This window comes from Engystomops pustulosus, chromosome 3 (genome assembly GCF_040894005.1).
Source record: "Engystomops pustulosus chromosome 3, aEngPut4.maternal, whole genome shotgun sequence".
Taxonomy (NCBI): domain Eukaryota; kingdom Metazoa; phylum Chordata; class Amphibia; order Anura; family Leptodactylidae; genus Engystomops; species Engystomops pustulosus.
Window position 1 is genome coordinate 21,880,883 of NC_092413.1, and position 16,592 is coordinate 21,897,474.

Below are 16,592 nucleotides of genomic sequence, written 5' to 3' on the forward strand. Positions count from 1 at the left end.
TTAGAAATATTCAATCTTCCAAAACTTACATGCAGCAGTTTGCATTTTAATAATTCTCGGGTAGACACACACCCGTGCACAAGTAGTCATTGGCGCTCTTAAAGGTCATACAGTTTTTACAAATTGACATCTTGATCTCCCACATCAACGTTTATTAGTCAAATCAGCCTGGCAAACCTTGGCAAAGCAAGTGGATTTAGTGCAGGTGGCATGCCATAGAGCAGGAGGTGCTGAGTAGATTGTACATAGTGTCCTATCTGCAGGCAGCATGCCATAGAGCAGGAGGTGCTGAGTAGATTGTACATAGTGTCCTATCTGCAGGCAGCATGTTACAGAGCAGGAGGAGCTGAGCAGATTGTACATAGTATCCAATCTGCAGGCAGCATGTTATAGAGCAGAAGGAGCTGAGTACATTGTACATAGTGTCCAATCTGCAGGCAGCATGTTATAGAGCAGGATGTGCTGAGTACATTGTACATAGTGTCCTATCTGCAGGCAGCATGTTATAGAGCAGGAGGAGCTGAGCAGCTTGTACATAGTGTCCTATCTGCAGGCAGCATGTTATAGAGCAGGAAGAGCTGAGCAGCTGGTACATAGTGTCCTATCTGCAGGCAGCATGTTATAGAGCAGGAGGATCTGAGCAGACTGACAAGATTAACCCTGTGTTACCCGTCAGGTAAACTTAGCAGTTTCGGTTAGCGTTTCTTTACTAATATTATTTAAGACAGCTGTACAAAAATAAAACAAAATAACGATCCCAACAAGTTTCCCAGTGATCTCTATCTACGAACCAAGATGTCTCTTATTTTGAAACTTATTATACAGCCAATGATCATCACAGGAAGAAAAGCGTAGAGCATGAGAAAGTCAAATGTGATTCTGGACAAGGCTCCGGGGTACGAGGTCTCGATGAACTCGTTGCCATTAGTGAAGGGACATTGAGCGTTGCCTCCGGTGCTGTTTTGACCACCTGCAGAATATAATGGATGGAGTAAGAACTCAATTTTAAGTAGATGACCGTAAAAATCTGTCCTTCAATCCAAAATCGATAATGGACAATCAATCTCTTTTTTGTTTGTTTTTTCAAGGAAGTTCCCCAAACCCCTAGTCATATTGGTTGGTCCCATGGTATATGATGAATATATGTTGGACCCTCACCAATTAGCTTTTATCCCCTATCTTGTCACTTTAAATTAGGAGACATATGGTTGGCAGTTCATGAGGGAATTGTACTCCGAAATTTGGAGGCATTTCTCACACTGAGTGATTTAGCGCATGACAAGATGAAGCTGCTCCCCACCTACTTGACCACTCAAGGATAATTTGCATATCCCAATCTAAGGTTAAAAAATCTAATAACTCGATACATACATTCCAAAAACAAGCTATATATACTACATCCCATCACTTACCGCAAGTAAATTGCAAGTCGTAGAACTCATTGACCACCAGTATTTCACACGAATATCTCTGATACGTAATATAACTGATAAACTGGAACACCCGAGGCATTTCTTGTAAACTCCTGAAAGAAATACACACATTACGGGCTGTAACTTTCTCTGATTTGCTTTGTTTGATTGACATGTCGTTCCCTTCCTATTCTGTGTTTCCTATCAGTCAAGCTCACTGAGAAGGAAGAGGAACCACATTGGATTTATCTCCCCCGTTTCTGGAGTATTGTCCCTTTTTGAAGCCCCTCTAAGCGTAGTTTTTGCCTAAAAAACTTGAGTAGCACTATCCATCTTTTGTCAGTTATATATAAGAAGATACAAATATAGGACTTAAAGCCATCCCAAATTGTCATATGTGATTTCTCCTTTAAAAAGCAAACAGACCGATGCCTATATTGTGTTTGCCCCTTTCTAACCTCTATCTGTAGTTGCCCCAAAGCTGAGTGAAATTTAGCCTGCCTACAGTTCCAATAATAACTTGTGTTTTCTCATTTATTAAAAGTTAAATCTACTGCTCTTTGCATAGTTTGTACACACAGGATCTATATAGTGACTAGCCTGTCTGCTTACATCACATGGAGAATGTAATAAATAGTAGAAACCACCAGTGAAATAGTTACATGTATGTTATAGTCCGTGCTGTCTGAGCATTAAGCATTAATAACTTCTCTGTTGGGCAGAAATTGTCTGCAGAGCAGAATGTGAAGGAGGTTCTGCAGAGGAGTATATGATACATGATGAGGTGTAGAGAGAGCTAGAGAACGGTTTGTAGAGTTACAGCCTGGAATAGAGGGACTGAAAAGGCAACAGGAGGGACATTTTACCTCACTATTCAGTGTAGGAGACTTCTGCATCAACAGATGCACACACTCCGTTATAAAGAGAGAGCATCACATGACCTCCCCCTCCTCCCTCCAGAGTGAGCAAGGAGCAGCAGCCCCTCCCCATCTGTGAGTCTGTAGTGTTGTTTACAAGACGGATTCCCAGGGCTTATCAGCACAGACTGAGGACGCATCTTCTACATGAATAGGCTAAACTGAGGAGGATATCAAAGAAACTGGTGCACATAGATAATCAATATAATAGGCAAAGTTGTTCTACTTCCCAAAAGCTATTGATATGGGAACAAAAAAATTGGAGTTTGCGTTAACATGTTTTCTAGGGTTTTGACATGGATACATAGGATCGATCATCTCTTATCGCATTGGTTGGGGACCAAGAACCAACAATCGCAACAAATTCGGATCTCACCTCAAGACTCCCGATCCAATAAGGATCCCTGCAATATTCAGCAAGGCCACCCCAGCACTGACAATATTAGGATTGTTCACTACTCCAAGAACCGCAAGGGTTAGTAACTCTCCCATCAGATGCGGAACCAAAGTTGCAGCAAGAAAACATCCGAATCTTGTGATCTCTGGATTTAGACCTACGATCCTGTAATACAGGTACATACATGATGTGTCATCGACATAGTCATGTGTCCATGTTATTATGTAACGTGTGGGGAAATAAAACCTTTACCTACCAGTAAATGGAAGCTCCAAATAAGACAACGCTGAGGATACTGAATGGGAGGATGTGCAGGATGTAAGCCAGAAGCATCTGCCACTTCTGGTACAAACCATCTTTACTCTCCTGGTCACCAATGGCTCGTAGAGCCGGGACTGTATAAAACATGGAAAAATATCTTGTTAAAGGTTGTTTTTTTTTTTTTTTAAAAAAAACATTGTTGGTGTTCTGCAGCATAAGTAAGTAGTTTATGATTGAAGGTGGGGGAGGTCCATGACATGGCCATAGATGGTCACTTTGCCTATCAGTTTCATTCTGCTAATCAATGGAGGTCCAAGGGTGGGGTAGGCCTTATAACCCTCTTATCATATAGGTTGGCTTATCTTACAGATATGGTAGGTCTTTAAAAAACACTCCATATATAAGAAACAAAAACTTTTTCAGAGGCTGTTTTCCTGAAGACCCATTGAAAATGAAGGTCTCCCCCCCAAAAAATTGAAACCGGTGAATTCAGATGTCACATCACTCTGGGTTTTTTTCGGACATGGGCCAGATAACTGCCCCAAGGTAAAGGTGATGTACTCACATAATGCAACTGCATTGAGCAGCCCCGTGTATGACGTTCCACCAAGACACTGATATACGACCCCCACGCGATCTTGCACGGCTCCTTTCAGAATGTCGTTATTTAACCGAATGAGAAAAAATACTATAAAAAGGGCAAAGATTACATTCTGGGAAAGTCGCATGATGATGCCGCTCTTATTCCTAGATAGATTTCTCACCGTTCTCCTAAAGACAGAAAAAAAGAGAAGATGTTACAATTTCCATTTCTCATATTTGCTAAAATAAGACAAACACATTCGACAAAGCCAATGCTTGTGGCTCATACAGGGGTGAACCTAAACTCTGTGCTACCTGAGGCAAGCTATAGAACGTGGCCCCATCCACTAGTAATATATTGGGTTAAGTTGGTTGTCTAACACCCATGCTGACACCCATGCTGACACCTATGCTGACATTGGGTGGAAGGAGACCATATTCTTAAGTGTCCGGTCCTGCTTTGTAGCAAGTGCCCCTAATGCTGCCCCCATCTTGCTGCGGGTGGAGCAGCCTGAGGTAAAAGGCTCAACTCGCCTCATGGCTGATGCACCACTGGGGTCATATATTGCCCTTTCTTTGTATACTCATGGGTGAACATAAACTCACTGCTGCCTTTAGGAAGCGATGGCATGGTGCCCCTCTATCCCATCCTTGCAATATATATGTTTTTTTATGTTTTCAGTAAGCTGATTCTCCATGCATCATGCATCAATGTTGACATTGGGTGTGAAGAGATTATTGTTGAGTGTCAGGACCTGCTTTGTAGCCGTTAACTGCTCCCTGATGCTGCCCTTCTTCTTGCTGTAGGTGGTGCTGCCTGAGGCAAGTGGCCCAACTTGCCTCATGGCTGGTGCACCCATATACCCATATCTAAACCTATTCTGCTGTCCTTCACCTTCACCAATTCAACCTCTGAGACATATAACATAATCTTACATAAGAAAACTATATCCCGCACCTGAATAGGACCAGGAGTTTGGATATTTCACTTGGCGTCTCTTTCTGTTTGAACGGGATGATTCTCTGCTCTTTGGATTTTTTACAGGAGTTAATGTACTCCAGGGTGTTCTGGAACTGGTCAGAGTCTCTGTAGGCCCCCACAATGGCATGGACCCTGCTGTATGTCTCTATTTCACGTTCCTTAGTCCTTGTGTCCACAGACGTGAGGTCCACTGCGGAGAAATGTACAATAATTAATAAAAGTGATAGATATACAGCATATGAGATAGATAGATAGATGGATATGAGATAGATAGATGGATATATATGAGATAGATAGAGAGATAGATAGATGGATATGAGATAGATAGATGGATATGATATAGACAGATAGATAGATATGAGATAGATAAATAGATATATATGAGATAGATAGATGATAGATAGATAGATATGAGATAGATATATATGAGATAGATAGATAGATAGATATGAGATAGATAGATAAATAGATATATATGAGATAGATAGATGATAGATAGATAGATAGATAGATATGAGATAGATAGATAGATAGATAGATAGATATATATGAGATAGATAGATAGATATGAGATAGATATATATGAGATAGATAGATAGATATGAGATAGATAGATAGATGGATATGAGATAGATAGATAGATGGATATGAGATAGATAGATAGATAGATGGATATGAGATAGATAGATGGATATATATGAGATAGATATGAGATAGATAGATAGATAGATAGATAGATAGATAGATAGATAGATAGATAGATAGATGGATATGAGATAGATAGATAGGAGATAGATAGATGGATATGAGATAGATAGATGGATATGATATAGACAGATAGATAGATATGAGATAGATAGATAAATAGATATATATGAGATAGATAGATGATAGATAGATAGATAGATATGAGATAGATATATATGAGATAGATAGATATGAGATAGATAGATAGATAGACAGATAGATAGATATGAGATAGATAGATAAATAGATATATATGAGATAGATAGATGATAGATAGATAGATATGAGATAGATAGATAGATGGATATGAGATAGAGAGATAGATATGAGATAGATAGATATGAGATAGATAGATGGATATGAGAGAGATAGATAGATAGATAGATAGATAGATAGATAGATAGATAGATGGATATGAGATAGATAGATAGATAGATAGATAGATATGAGATAGATAGATAGATGACACATGGATAATAAATGGATATGAGATAGATAGATATATAGATGGATGATAGATAGATAGATAGATAGATATGAGATATATAGATTGGAGATAGATATGAGATAGATAGATAGATAGGAGATAGATAGATAGATAGATAGATAGATAGATGACACATGGATAATAAATGGATAGATGGATATGAGATAGTTGATAGATTAGATTTGAGTTACCAAAAAAGTCAAACGGGTTGGAGTGTTCGGGACATTCATATCCACAGTCATCAAAAAATGAAATCATCTCTTCTGGGTTCCCGCAGAATACAAGTTCTCCACAGCTCATTATAGCAATCCTATCGAAAAGCTTGCATAAAAAAATGACAAAACTGTTAAATCGCAATACAATGTTTTTGTAATACAAAACACATCTAGGTAAAAGCTTTAAAAATTTAGGTTGCTAGGTTACTCTAGACCAGTGATGGAGAAACTTTTAGAGACCGAGTGCCCAAGTTACAACCAAAATCCACTTATTTACCACGAAGTGCCAACATGGCATTGTAAGCAGTAACTTATCGCTACCTGTTCTTCCACATCTTTCAATCGTATCGGCCCCTGAGGCCACCAATACAGTTGAAAGGAGGGCAAATACAGACTCTCATTGTAGCTTCTCTCCAGGGTCTCTCTGTACAGGAAGAATGAAGGGTCCAGCAGGATGACCTCCAGAGATAATGCAGCCCTGTCCACACCTCAGAGCATCTTTTAAGTTGCCTGGGATTGCAGGACGATTTGGTGGATTTGTTCCTGTCTGGTGAACTCTGTCCTGGGGTGACAACCTGAGTGCCACAAAAATGACTTTGAGTGCCACCTTTGGCACCCGTGTCATAGGTCCGCCACCACTGCTCTAGTGCCTTGCACTCTACAAGTTTCGTAGGTTATTTAGAAGGAGGATCTATGTGTAAATATATTAGCTGACGAGCTGGGTATCAGAAGTTGAAGAGGGATCTTCAAGAGAACCTGTCATCAAGCAGGTCATTTTTACATGATGACAGGTTCCGGTAGTCTTTGGCATGTTGATTTAAAATGCCTTTGTTGAGCATCTGAATAATTTATTTTAAATCGTTACTTTAACATTACCTGTCTCCCTGCCAGCAGTGTGTGGTGAGTTCCTGGGGGAGGGAAGTTGAAATGAGAATTGATTGTGGCGGTGAGTTGATGTAAGCGGGGAAGGTAGCCGGGGTGAGCCTCAGGGAGGGGGAGGGCAATGAGCGAGGAGGTATTGCAAAGAAGATGACTTATGCCATTTGAACTGCCCTCCCCACCTCGGGACTCAGCACACACTGCAGGGAGCCAGGTTATGTTAAAGAACTGGGATTATTCAGATGCCTGACTTTTTGAAATCAACATGCCAGATGCTGTCGTCGTGTAAAAATGACCTTGATGATGAGAGGTTCCCTTTAAAGAAAATCTAACATCCAAATCCATCATGATAAACCAGGGGCAGTTTCTTAGATCCAGGCACAGTGACTCTGGCAATATTCTTATATTTGTTATCCATGGCCCACTTCCTTCTAAAATCAACTTTTAAACTTTTTTACCAAAGCCCCTCCATGACGTAGCTGACAGGTTTCCTTTAAGCAGGGCATGTTACAGAGCTTGAGATGCAATAAAGCTTGAGATAAAATTTGCTTGGTAAAATACTAAACTAACGGAATAACTTCCCTTGTAACATACAACTGTTTGGCACTTACTCGGAACAGCTCTGATCGCGGCTGGTGGATGGAAATAATCACTATCCTGTCCTTACGAGCCAGCTGAGAGAGGAGTAAGACGATATGATTCGCCGTCATTGAATCCAGGCCTGTGGTTGGTTCATCGAGCAAAATGATTTCTGTGGAAGTTGGGAAATTAAGAGCTTGAAGTCTTCACACGATCCTCAAATTTTAGGTTAACACCATATTTATTACAGCCCTAATAAAACTTGCAACGCCTGCGATTGAGTATTACGTCACAGCGCCATTAAGGAAGGCTGAGCCCTCTCCATACAAGGTGGGTGTCTGCTGAATTATGCAGCAGACACCCCCTGCTTACCTTGGCGATTCGTGCTTGCATTAACCGTGACTATGACAGCTATGACTCTCTGAGGCTCCCAGAGTTTTTATAGAACAGTGTGAATTATATAATTAGATACAGATCCAGCAATCCTAATTCAGATACAGCAAATTCACAATATACTGCAATACAGTTTACTGCAGTATTTTGTATCATTGATCAGACACCATATGGTTCATGTACCTTTTGGGGCCCTGAAAAAAAAAAGTTCACCCCTCTTCCCCTGGAAAAAAATATAAATAAATGAATCATTAAAATGATTCATTTAAATATTCATCTGAGGCAAAACAAGTTAGCAGACCATTTTGTGTGAAATTTTGTAAGTTTTAAGTTAAATTTACACAAGAATTCCTAATACTAACTTAACATTATTTTTTTTTTTGCATATGGTTACACCCCAAGAAAGAACATACAAAAACAACTCCTGAGTTATCAGACTACATTTAAAGCCTACAATTGCTTAATGGAAACTTACCGTTTGATTTGATGCATTATGAAGTAGACATACCTTGAGAATGCTGTAGCTACACTGATGTAGGATCATATCTTGGTTAATCGCTGAGTGGTTTTGCTGATAAAACAGATATAACATTATGATAATAAAGCTCTGTCACTTCTATATCTGCTCTGCCGCTTGCTTTGCCACTTCTCATAGCAGGAGAGTTTCTCTCTGATTGCATCATCATCTCCTGCAGTTCCCTTCCTGTCAGACAGAATAATCAATTGCAGCTGCTGTGTATGAGTCATTCAGATCAGGTTGATTAGTGCTTGACTAGTCATGCTTTACTTAACAGCCAGTTGTAATTCCAAGCTCCTGTGTAATCTGTAAGCCAGTCTGTCCCAGCTTTCCCAAGGTCCTGCACGGTATAATTGCTTTTTCTGAAAAACCACTCAGTTCAGGAATTAACCAAGATATGATCCTGCATCAGTGTAGCTACAGCATTCTCAAGGTATGTTTGCTTCATAATGCATCAAATCAAATGGTAGGTTTCCTTTAAGCGTTTCAGTTTGAAGAAAAAAAGAGAAGAAAAAAAGATTTAGGGACAAGGAAGAAGAGGGGTGGGGAGTCGGAGAGGGAAGGGGGTCATGGCGTGTTGGTGGACTTGTCAGAATCCATGGATCCCAAAGACAACTGACCATTCTTTCTGATGATGAAATGACTCTGCACACCATGTTCCTACCTGTACAGTGAAGCTGATGACTGATTTACAGAAAACAGGAGGGTTCAGTGTTTTCTATTGGCCAGAATTAAAAAATATATATATTGATTGCTCTATAAAAAAGTAAAAAAATATGTTTCTAATAATATTTTAATCTAAAGTATGAAGAAGGAGATAAATAGAAACAATGGGGCTTATTTACTAAGCGTCCGTGGCCACATTTTCGTTGGATTTTCCTTTTTTGTTTTTTTTTCATGGCATTTGGTGATGCGCAGATTGTTTAGATTTGCGTAAAAATAGGGAACAATTTTACTCACTTGGGTCCTGGATCAACTGAGCTGCAATAGAAACCCTCCTGCGTTCTCCTTTCGATATCCCATTGAAAATGCGGCCTCCTATCACCGTATCAGCAACGTGAGTCAGACTCAGCTCCACCATCACAGATTCCACCTGGAAAGTCGAAATTTTGTGAAACGTGTAAGAATTTATCTACAGTATGTTATTGTCACATTCTGCAGTTATATTGCGGTCACATACTATGATGAAATTTTTAAGAATTCTAAAAACTTTTTGAAATTGCAGCAAAAACATGCAAAAATGAGGACACACATGACATGTCTGCCACTGGTTTTTTTTTTGTGGGAATTGGGCCTGGTGTGTCCAAAAATCAGAAGTAGTTTTGTCCAAAATTCCTTTTTCTGTATTAAACATAACCTGTAGGGGGTAACAATTTATTTGCAAATTTATAGGTACTGCTTAAATTCTCATGGTGTTGTCGCTTCAATTCAAGGGAGTGCCAAACTTTACTGGTGCCCATGACAACAGTGTTTAAATGAAGTGACGTCCCGAAATTTTTAAAAAAGACAAAAAAATTCTAAAACTCTTTTTAAAAATTCAACATTTATCCTCATACATACAGTGGCACCTTAGATTCTGAGCATAATTAATTCCAGGAAAATGCTTGTAATCCAAACCGCTCTTATATCAAAGCAAGTTTTTCCATTAGAAATCATTAAAACTGAGACAATTGGTTCCACAATGAACGTTTACCTTGGATTACAAGTAGAATTTGTGCCCATAATCGAAATCACTTGTATATCAAAGGAAGTTTTCCGGTAGGAAATTATTAAAACTGAAAAGACTGTTTGCTCTATCAGCCACGACTTTGGCTTTTATGAAGCCGTACCCCACCTGTTCTTCCTTATAGTAACCTTTGACTCATGAAGTCAGGCAGTGACAGTGTAGATAACTACAGCAGAACACATTCCATATGTTTATCAAAGTCATATATCTGTATCATGTGCACATGACTCCTGCGTTAATAAGGCTGTATTTAAAGGGAACCTGTCATCAGATTTTACTCCATTAGACTAGAGTCCCTCTCAGGTAGAAGATGAATTCCCTGTCTTTGTGAAATCTCACCCATTTACCTATAAAAATCTCCTCCAAAGTCATATGAAAATGAGCCGAGTAGAGTCATATTTTGCCTGAGATGAGTCAAGTTTACAGGCTGCAAGGGGGGCAACACTTCAAATGCTCCTATCTTCGTTTTTATAGAGCCTAGAAACTTCGTGTCATATTAAAGATAAGAATCTTTCATATCACATCAGGCTTGTGGTTCTGTGATCTACAGAACCGGAGATACAGGGACTTAAAGACATAGTTGCATCAAGGTACAGGACTGGATTTATTTTTAGGTGTATAGTGTATAGTGATCACATCTTGAACAGTCTCTTTAATGCCACACAGTCCAACAAAGCAGCAGGAAAACAGCAGATGAGGTAAATTTTCATTGTTGAGAGATAGAACTGCTAGATTCAACATAACAGAGCTGGCCAGGACGCTGGAACTGGAACTAGCTTTTTGTAAGGACCCGTCCAGCGGGCCATTACATATGGACAAACTCTTTCAAGAAACAGTAAAAGAAATAATTTAGCAACAGGAACACACAGTATAGTCACCTTTTTCTTAATAGCCTCCTTGGAGTGTTTCTGGAGCGCCAGCATGGCTGTGTAGGTCAGTGTTTCTCGCACAGTCAGATAGGGAAGTAAACTGTCGTGCTGCAAAATGGCAAATTAAAAAGTGATAATTGAAAACTTCTGCACTTCATACATACTAATACACAGACCAGATAGTGACATTTATTACATATGTTTTTAAATCTCTTTGGTCTGTATGTATGGCCAAGTCTGTACAATACTGTGTAGACTGGGGCTCCTTGGTCACACCAGATAAAAATTGTCCTATGGGCCGATCCTCCAGTAACCCCTTGGAGATAGACCCTAGTATCTCCAAAGTGGGTTGTCTTCTGTTGTGCCTCGGAGAATCAGTTTTGGGTTAGAGCCTGGGTCCACTGGAGGATCCTCTGGTTCTCTAGCGGGCCACTCTCACACTGACTACTGTATGTATTTGTAATTATTTATATGTACGGTATGTGTGTATAATTTCTATCTTTATAACTGTATAGATTAATGTAGCCCCTCATTGTCTGGTTTCTTGTACTTCTGTTTGAGACTTTTTGGTCTACGTTGGGACTTTTTGGTCTCAACTAATAACAAAAGTCTCAAAGAGCAGTGCAAGACACTGAACAACGTGGTGATAGATCTTGTCCTATGTGTATTGTCCTTTACATGTACTGTCTGTGTACAATTCCTGTATGATACCTGTAAGACATAGGAGAAGCAGTCTTGGAATTGTTCCTTCTTAAGCTGGGACCCGTTCACATAGACCTCGCCAAGCAGCGTTCCTTTATAGCCTATTCTTCCAGAAATGGCATCCAGAAGAGTTGTCTTTCCAGATCCTAGATGTAGAATAGAGTTTAATCATTATGTCTCTTCAGCTGGAAAATGTCTCTGCCCAGTATAGGACTGGACCACCAGAGAACCAGATGGTCCTATGATGGGCCCAGGCTGCAACCTAATACTGGACACCATAGATACAGCAGAAGACAACCTAATTTGGAGGCTGTTAGGGTCTATTTCTTGGGGTGGGTCCAAGGAACCCCAATCCGACTCTGCCCCCACCATATTACACGATTTTTCCAGGGGTGGTTTGAGGACCATTAGAGGTCATGGAAAGGAAAAATATCTCCTTAACTTTCTAAGAAACATAAATGGAGTATTTTTTATCTGCTCCCGCCCTGTCTACCCTGTGATTTCCAAATTATCTAGAAAACACCTTTAACCACCAACTGGTTCCAAAGTTTGGAACGTGGACGTTCATTTTAGTTTTGTGTTCGGAAAATTGTCAAATTCCCGTATTTCCTGACTCGCTCACTAAAGAGACCGTTTTCTACTCACCAGAGTTTCCTAGAATGGCCATGATCTGACCGCTCTCCATGTAAAAGGAAACATCCCTTAAGATTTGCCTTGTCCATTTATTGTAATACGATTGCACATCCCACCATGGTCCGACCCTCTCCCTGAGAAGAGATTGGAATATCATTAGTGTAACAAATTCCTTATATAATGATTTAAGACACTTTTTCACAATTCACATATAGTTAACGCTATGCAAGTTCTCAAGATAGGTGCTAGTCTAGACACTGCTATATATCCTGGATTTCAGATTTATACAATAATATCCAATCTAGTAAATGTTCTGTGGGCTAAACGGTGGGGGCTTTGGATAAATACAATCGTATCTAGTCTAGACAATGCTCTGTGAGCTACACAGCCTGGACTAGAGATGAATACATTGGCACCCATTCTAAACAATGCACTGAGAGCTAAACAGCCTGGACTGTGGATATTATCCATTCTACAAAGACAATGCTCTGTGAGTGAAAGATCTTGTAGATCTGCATCTATTCTAGACAATGCACTCTCAGCTAAACAGTCTGGACTGTGGATTGATACAATTGTAGCAAGTCTAGTCAATGCTCTGTGAGTGAAAGATCCTGAATACCAGATGGATACAATTGTGTCTAGTATAGATAAAGCTCCAGGAGCAAAACAGCATGGACGAAGGATGGACACAATTGCATCCAGTCTAGACAATGCTCTGTGAGCTAAACAGTGGGGACTCTGGATAGATACAAGTGTGTCTAGTCTAGACAATGCACTTGTACATCTGCATCTATTCTAGGCAATGCACTGTGAGCTAAACAGTCTGGACTGTGGATTGATACAATTGTAGCCAGTCTAGGCAATGCTCTGTGAGTGAAAGATCCTGAATACCAGATGTATACGATTGTATCCAGTAAAGATAAAGCTCCAGGAACAAAACAGCATGGATGAAGGATGGACACAATTGCATCCAGTCTAGACAATGCTCTGTGAGCTAAATAGTGGGTTCTCTGGATAGATACAATTGTATCTAGTCTAGACAATGCTCTTTTACATGTGCATCTATTCTAGACAATGCACTGTGAGCTAAACATTCTAGACTGTGGATTGATACAATTGTAGCCAGTCTAGACAATGCTCTGTGAGCTAAAGATCCTGAATACCAGATGGATACGATCCAAAGCTCCAGGAACAAAACAGCATGGACGAAGGATGGACACAATTGCATCCAGTCTAGACAATGCTCTGTGAGCTTAATAGTGGGGACTCTGGACAGATACAATTGTATGTAGTCTAGACAATGTTCTTGTACATCTGCATCTATTCTAGACAATGCACTGTGAGCTAAACATTCTAGATTGTGGATTGATACAATTGTAGCCAGTCTAGACAAAGCTCTGTGAGCTAAAGATCCTGAATTCCAGTTGGATACAATTTCCAGTCTAGACAGCGCTCTGTGAGCTAAATACGCTCACAGCCAATCTCTCTGGTAGATTACACTGGTATTGCTGTAGAACACATGGGGTTTACATATATTTCTATAGAATTCTCTATATACTTCTATATAGTTCTGCCAGAACTAGCAGAAGAAGAGTCACATCTTGTTAGTGGATCTGCCTAATTCTAGGGGGCTCTCATAAGAAGATCCCATTGGGCATGTGCAGTTATTATCCACTGTCTTATATAGTCAATATCCAATGTATTTTGCCTTTAACCCATTCTCTCAAATGTCGAAAGTCAAAAATATCAGGCAAAAAGAAAACCGATGAAGTCCAGAACAATCCAACCAGGAGGCACGAGGTGATATGTCTGGGACTATGCGCCCGTGGACCTGTGTATGTGTTATACTTTACCTGGACACAGGCACAATACTAGGTATCAGTGTCACCTCCATATAACATATGAGACCAAAGTCCAGTGTGTACTCGGGTTTACTGCAGTACAGAGATACCGAGCCACACAGAACTCCGACCCCAGATGACACAAAACTACAGTATAAAAACCCTGATAGACGAGAAGTCTCTGATACAGGTTTTTAGGAAAACATTTTGGCTTTCAGTATCATTCTCCAATATAAATCTACATCGAATATTGCACCGCGTCTCCTGTAGATACTTTAACCCCTTAGAAACTGTGCCATTTTAACTCTTAAAGCCAAAGCAATTTTGTAATTGTCATATATTTTGTTTTGCTATTTTATTGCTATATGTTGACTAGTATTTTGCTGGTTGGGTCTTATTTTTCAACGTGGTTTTATTTTTTGTTATCTTTTTTAAACTCTTCCGGGGACAAACGTAAAAGACACAAAACATTAAAGGAAATCTAACATCAAAATCCGGCATAATAAACTCATAGATCCAGGCACCGTGACTCTGATAATCTTCTTATATTCGTTATCCATGACCTCCTTCCTGTTAAATCAACCTTTATGCTAATTAAGGGCTCTGGGTGGGTATTATCAGAGCCCAGTAGGCTAGTGCACTGTGCAGGAGCACTTCCCCCTCCTGATGTGTGACATTACAGCAGGCAGAGGGAGCAGGGGGACGGGAAGATGTGCTCCTGCACAGTGTAACAGCCTGTGAAGCTACAACATGGTGGGGCTACAACTACTGACAATTTAATACATATACATTGATGCCCCTGATTTTTTACCACCCTAGCAACGCCCCTGGTCACAAATAATTTATTCCACCATATTCTCCAAACTGTTCAATTTTTTTCATCAACAGAGCTTGTTTTTTGTGTGATTGGTATTTTAAGGCATGTAAGACATAACATTGTTTTAAAACATTTTTTAAATATTTTTATTGTTTACTTTACATTGATTTAATGTTAAGGCAGGTGTTATTATTTTTATCAGAAGTATTATTATTGAAATAAATTAATTGCGCTGTAAATATAATAATCTTTGTTACCATTTCTTTTTTTGGGTTCTTTTTGCTAGTTTTATCATTGCTTTTACTATTATTTAGTTATTTTTTTTTTTTAGGATTTTTTAAAAATGGTTTTAATTACTTTTATAAAATTTTATATGATTTTTTTTATATGATTATTACTACCATTAGACCATGAGCTATATTATTACTATTATTCGTGGATAATTGGTATTAGTAGTAATATTATATTCATATTATTATTATTATTACTTCTATAGGCAGTCCCCGGGTTACATACAAGATAGGTTCCATAGCTTTGTTCTTAAGTTGAATTTGTATGTAAGTCGAAACTGTATATTTTATCATCGTAGTTCCAGACAAAAAAAATTTGCCCCAGTGACAATTGGAGTTTCAAAATTTTGTGCTTTCATTGGGGGCTAGGATTATCAATAAAGCTTCATTACAGACACCTTACAGCTGATCATTGCAGTCTGGGACTATAGTAATAGCATCCAGAGACTTCACCAGAGGTCACAGTGGGCAGAGAGGTCCGTCTTTAACTAGGGGTCATCTGTAAGTCAGGTGTCTTTAAGTAGGGGACCGCCTGTATTTGAAGGATTATTATTAGTAATAGTATAATGGGTTTTTAGTTAGTTTTAATTAATCTTGAATTTGTACTATTTCTATTATCACTGTGTTTTGGATAAATCCCCCAAACTCCATAACGAGCTTTTCTCTTTTACATTCCTCCTGTCCATCCGCACAATCGGTAATATTATATCGGCTGGACCATCCATGAGCTTTCACTTCGTGAGACAAATCCTGACTGGTTGAATGAAAACCTCCCATCTATAAGGATAACACCCCCTATTTATAATATTAGGTGTACCCCTGCCCGGCTGATGGCCCCCAACTTAATTTACAATTACTTAATGGGTAATTATATAACGTCACGTTAGTCTATAGTGATCCTTAACCCTTACCTGACTGTATAGCTGACATTGTGGACACTTATACTGCAGCTGGATTCTCTTTCCTTGGTCATAGTTGAAGGGTCTTCACCACCATCCATGGTCCCTTTGAGTTGTGATAGATAATCGATTTTCTCGTGGGAACTTTTAGATTATAATAATCATCTGGAACAAGAGGAAATATAGAATATTCAAAGAGCTGGATATAACTCAACACCCCATACACAAAGCTCACTGAGATGCCACCTACTTCCTCACCAGGGTCTATAGAGAAACCTTCTAGTTGAGTCTACACAGTCCATGCCGGGCTTGTTGTGCGTGTGTTGAGCGTCCCTTCCCCTCCTGTTGTCTTTATCTTCCATGCACTGAGCTGGCTGGGAAATGTTCTGGTCTTATCTGATAATACTTTAGACTTTTACACTGGATCTAAAGAGACAAAGCAATTTA

The 16,592-nt window shown here is 39.4% G+C and overlaps 1 protein-coding gene across 2 annotated transcripts; it reads right to left on the reverse strand.

Annotated features, from left to right (window-relative positions):
* Positions 1 to 689: 689 nt before the first annotated feature.
* On the reverse strand, positions 690 to 16,550 carry ABCG5 (ATP binding cassette subfamily G member 5). Of its 2 annotated transcripts, none has more exons than XM_072140264.1 (14): positions 16,404 to 16,550; positions 16,158 to 16,310; positions 12,311 to 12,432; positions 11,675 to 11,811; positions 10,973 to 11,071; positions 9,329 to 9,461; positions 7,491 to 7,630; positions 5,977 to 6,106; positions 4,528 to 4,741; positions 3,553 to 3,758; positions 2,983 to 3,121; positions 2,706 to 2,891; positions 1,413 to 1,525; positions 690 to 970 (listed from the first exon to the last, which is right to left on the reverse strand). In XM_072140264.1, exons 2-14 carry the CDS (start codon positions 16,244 to 16,246, stop codon positions 780 to 782), a joined length of 1,899 nt encoding a protein of 632 aa, XP_071996365.1. In that variant the 5' UTR covers positions 16,247 to 16,310; positions 16,404 to 16,550; the 3' UTR covers positions 690 to 779. The 2 variants fall into 2 exon arrangements, with proteins under 2 accessions (XP_071996365.1, XP_071996364.1); XM_072140263.1 differs by having other exon boundaries at positions 16,396 to 16,550.
* Positions 16,551 to 16,592: the final 42 nt, after the last annotated feature.

Excerpts from the sequence above, each read along its gene's own strand:
- ABCG5 (XM_072140264.1), bottom strand. The coding sequence starts at position 16,246 with ATGGATGGTGGTGAAGACCCTTCAACTATGACCAAGGAAAGAGAATCC. Across the intron at positions 11,072-11,674 it reads GCTTCTCCTATGTCTTACAG|CACGACAGTTTACTTCCCTA; the intron begins GTATCATACAGG and ends GCCATTTTGCAG. Across the intron at positions 4,742-5,976 it reads CAACCCGTTTGACTTTTTTG|TGGACCTCACGTCTGTGGAC; the intron begins GTAACTCAAATC and ends ATTTCTCCGCAG.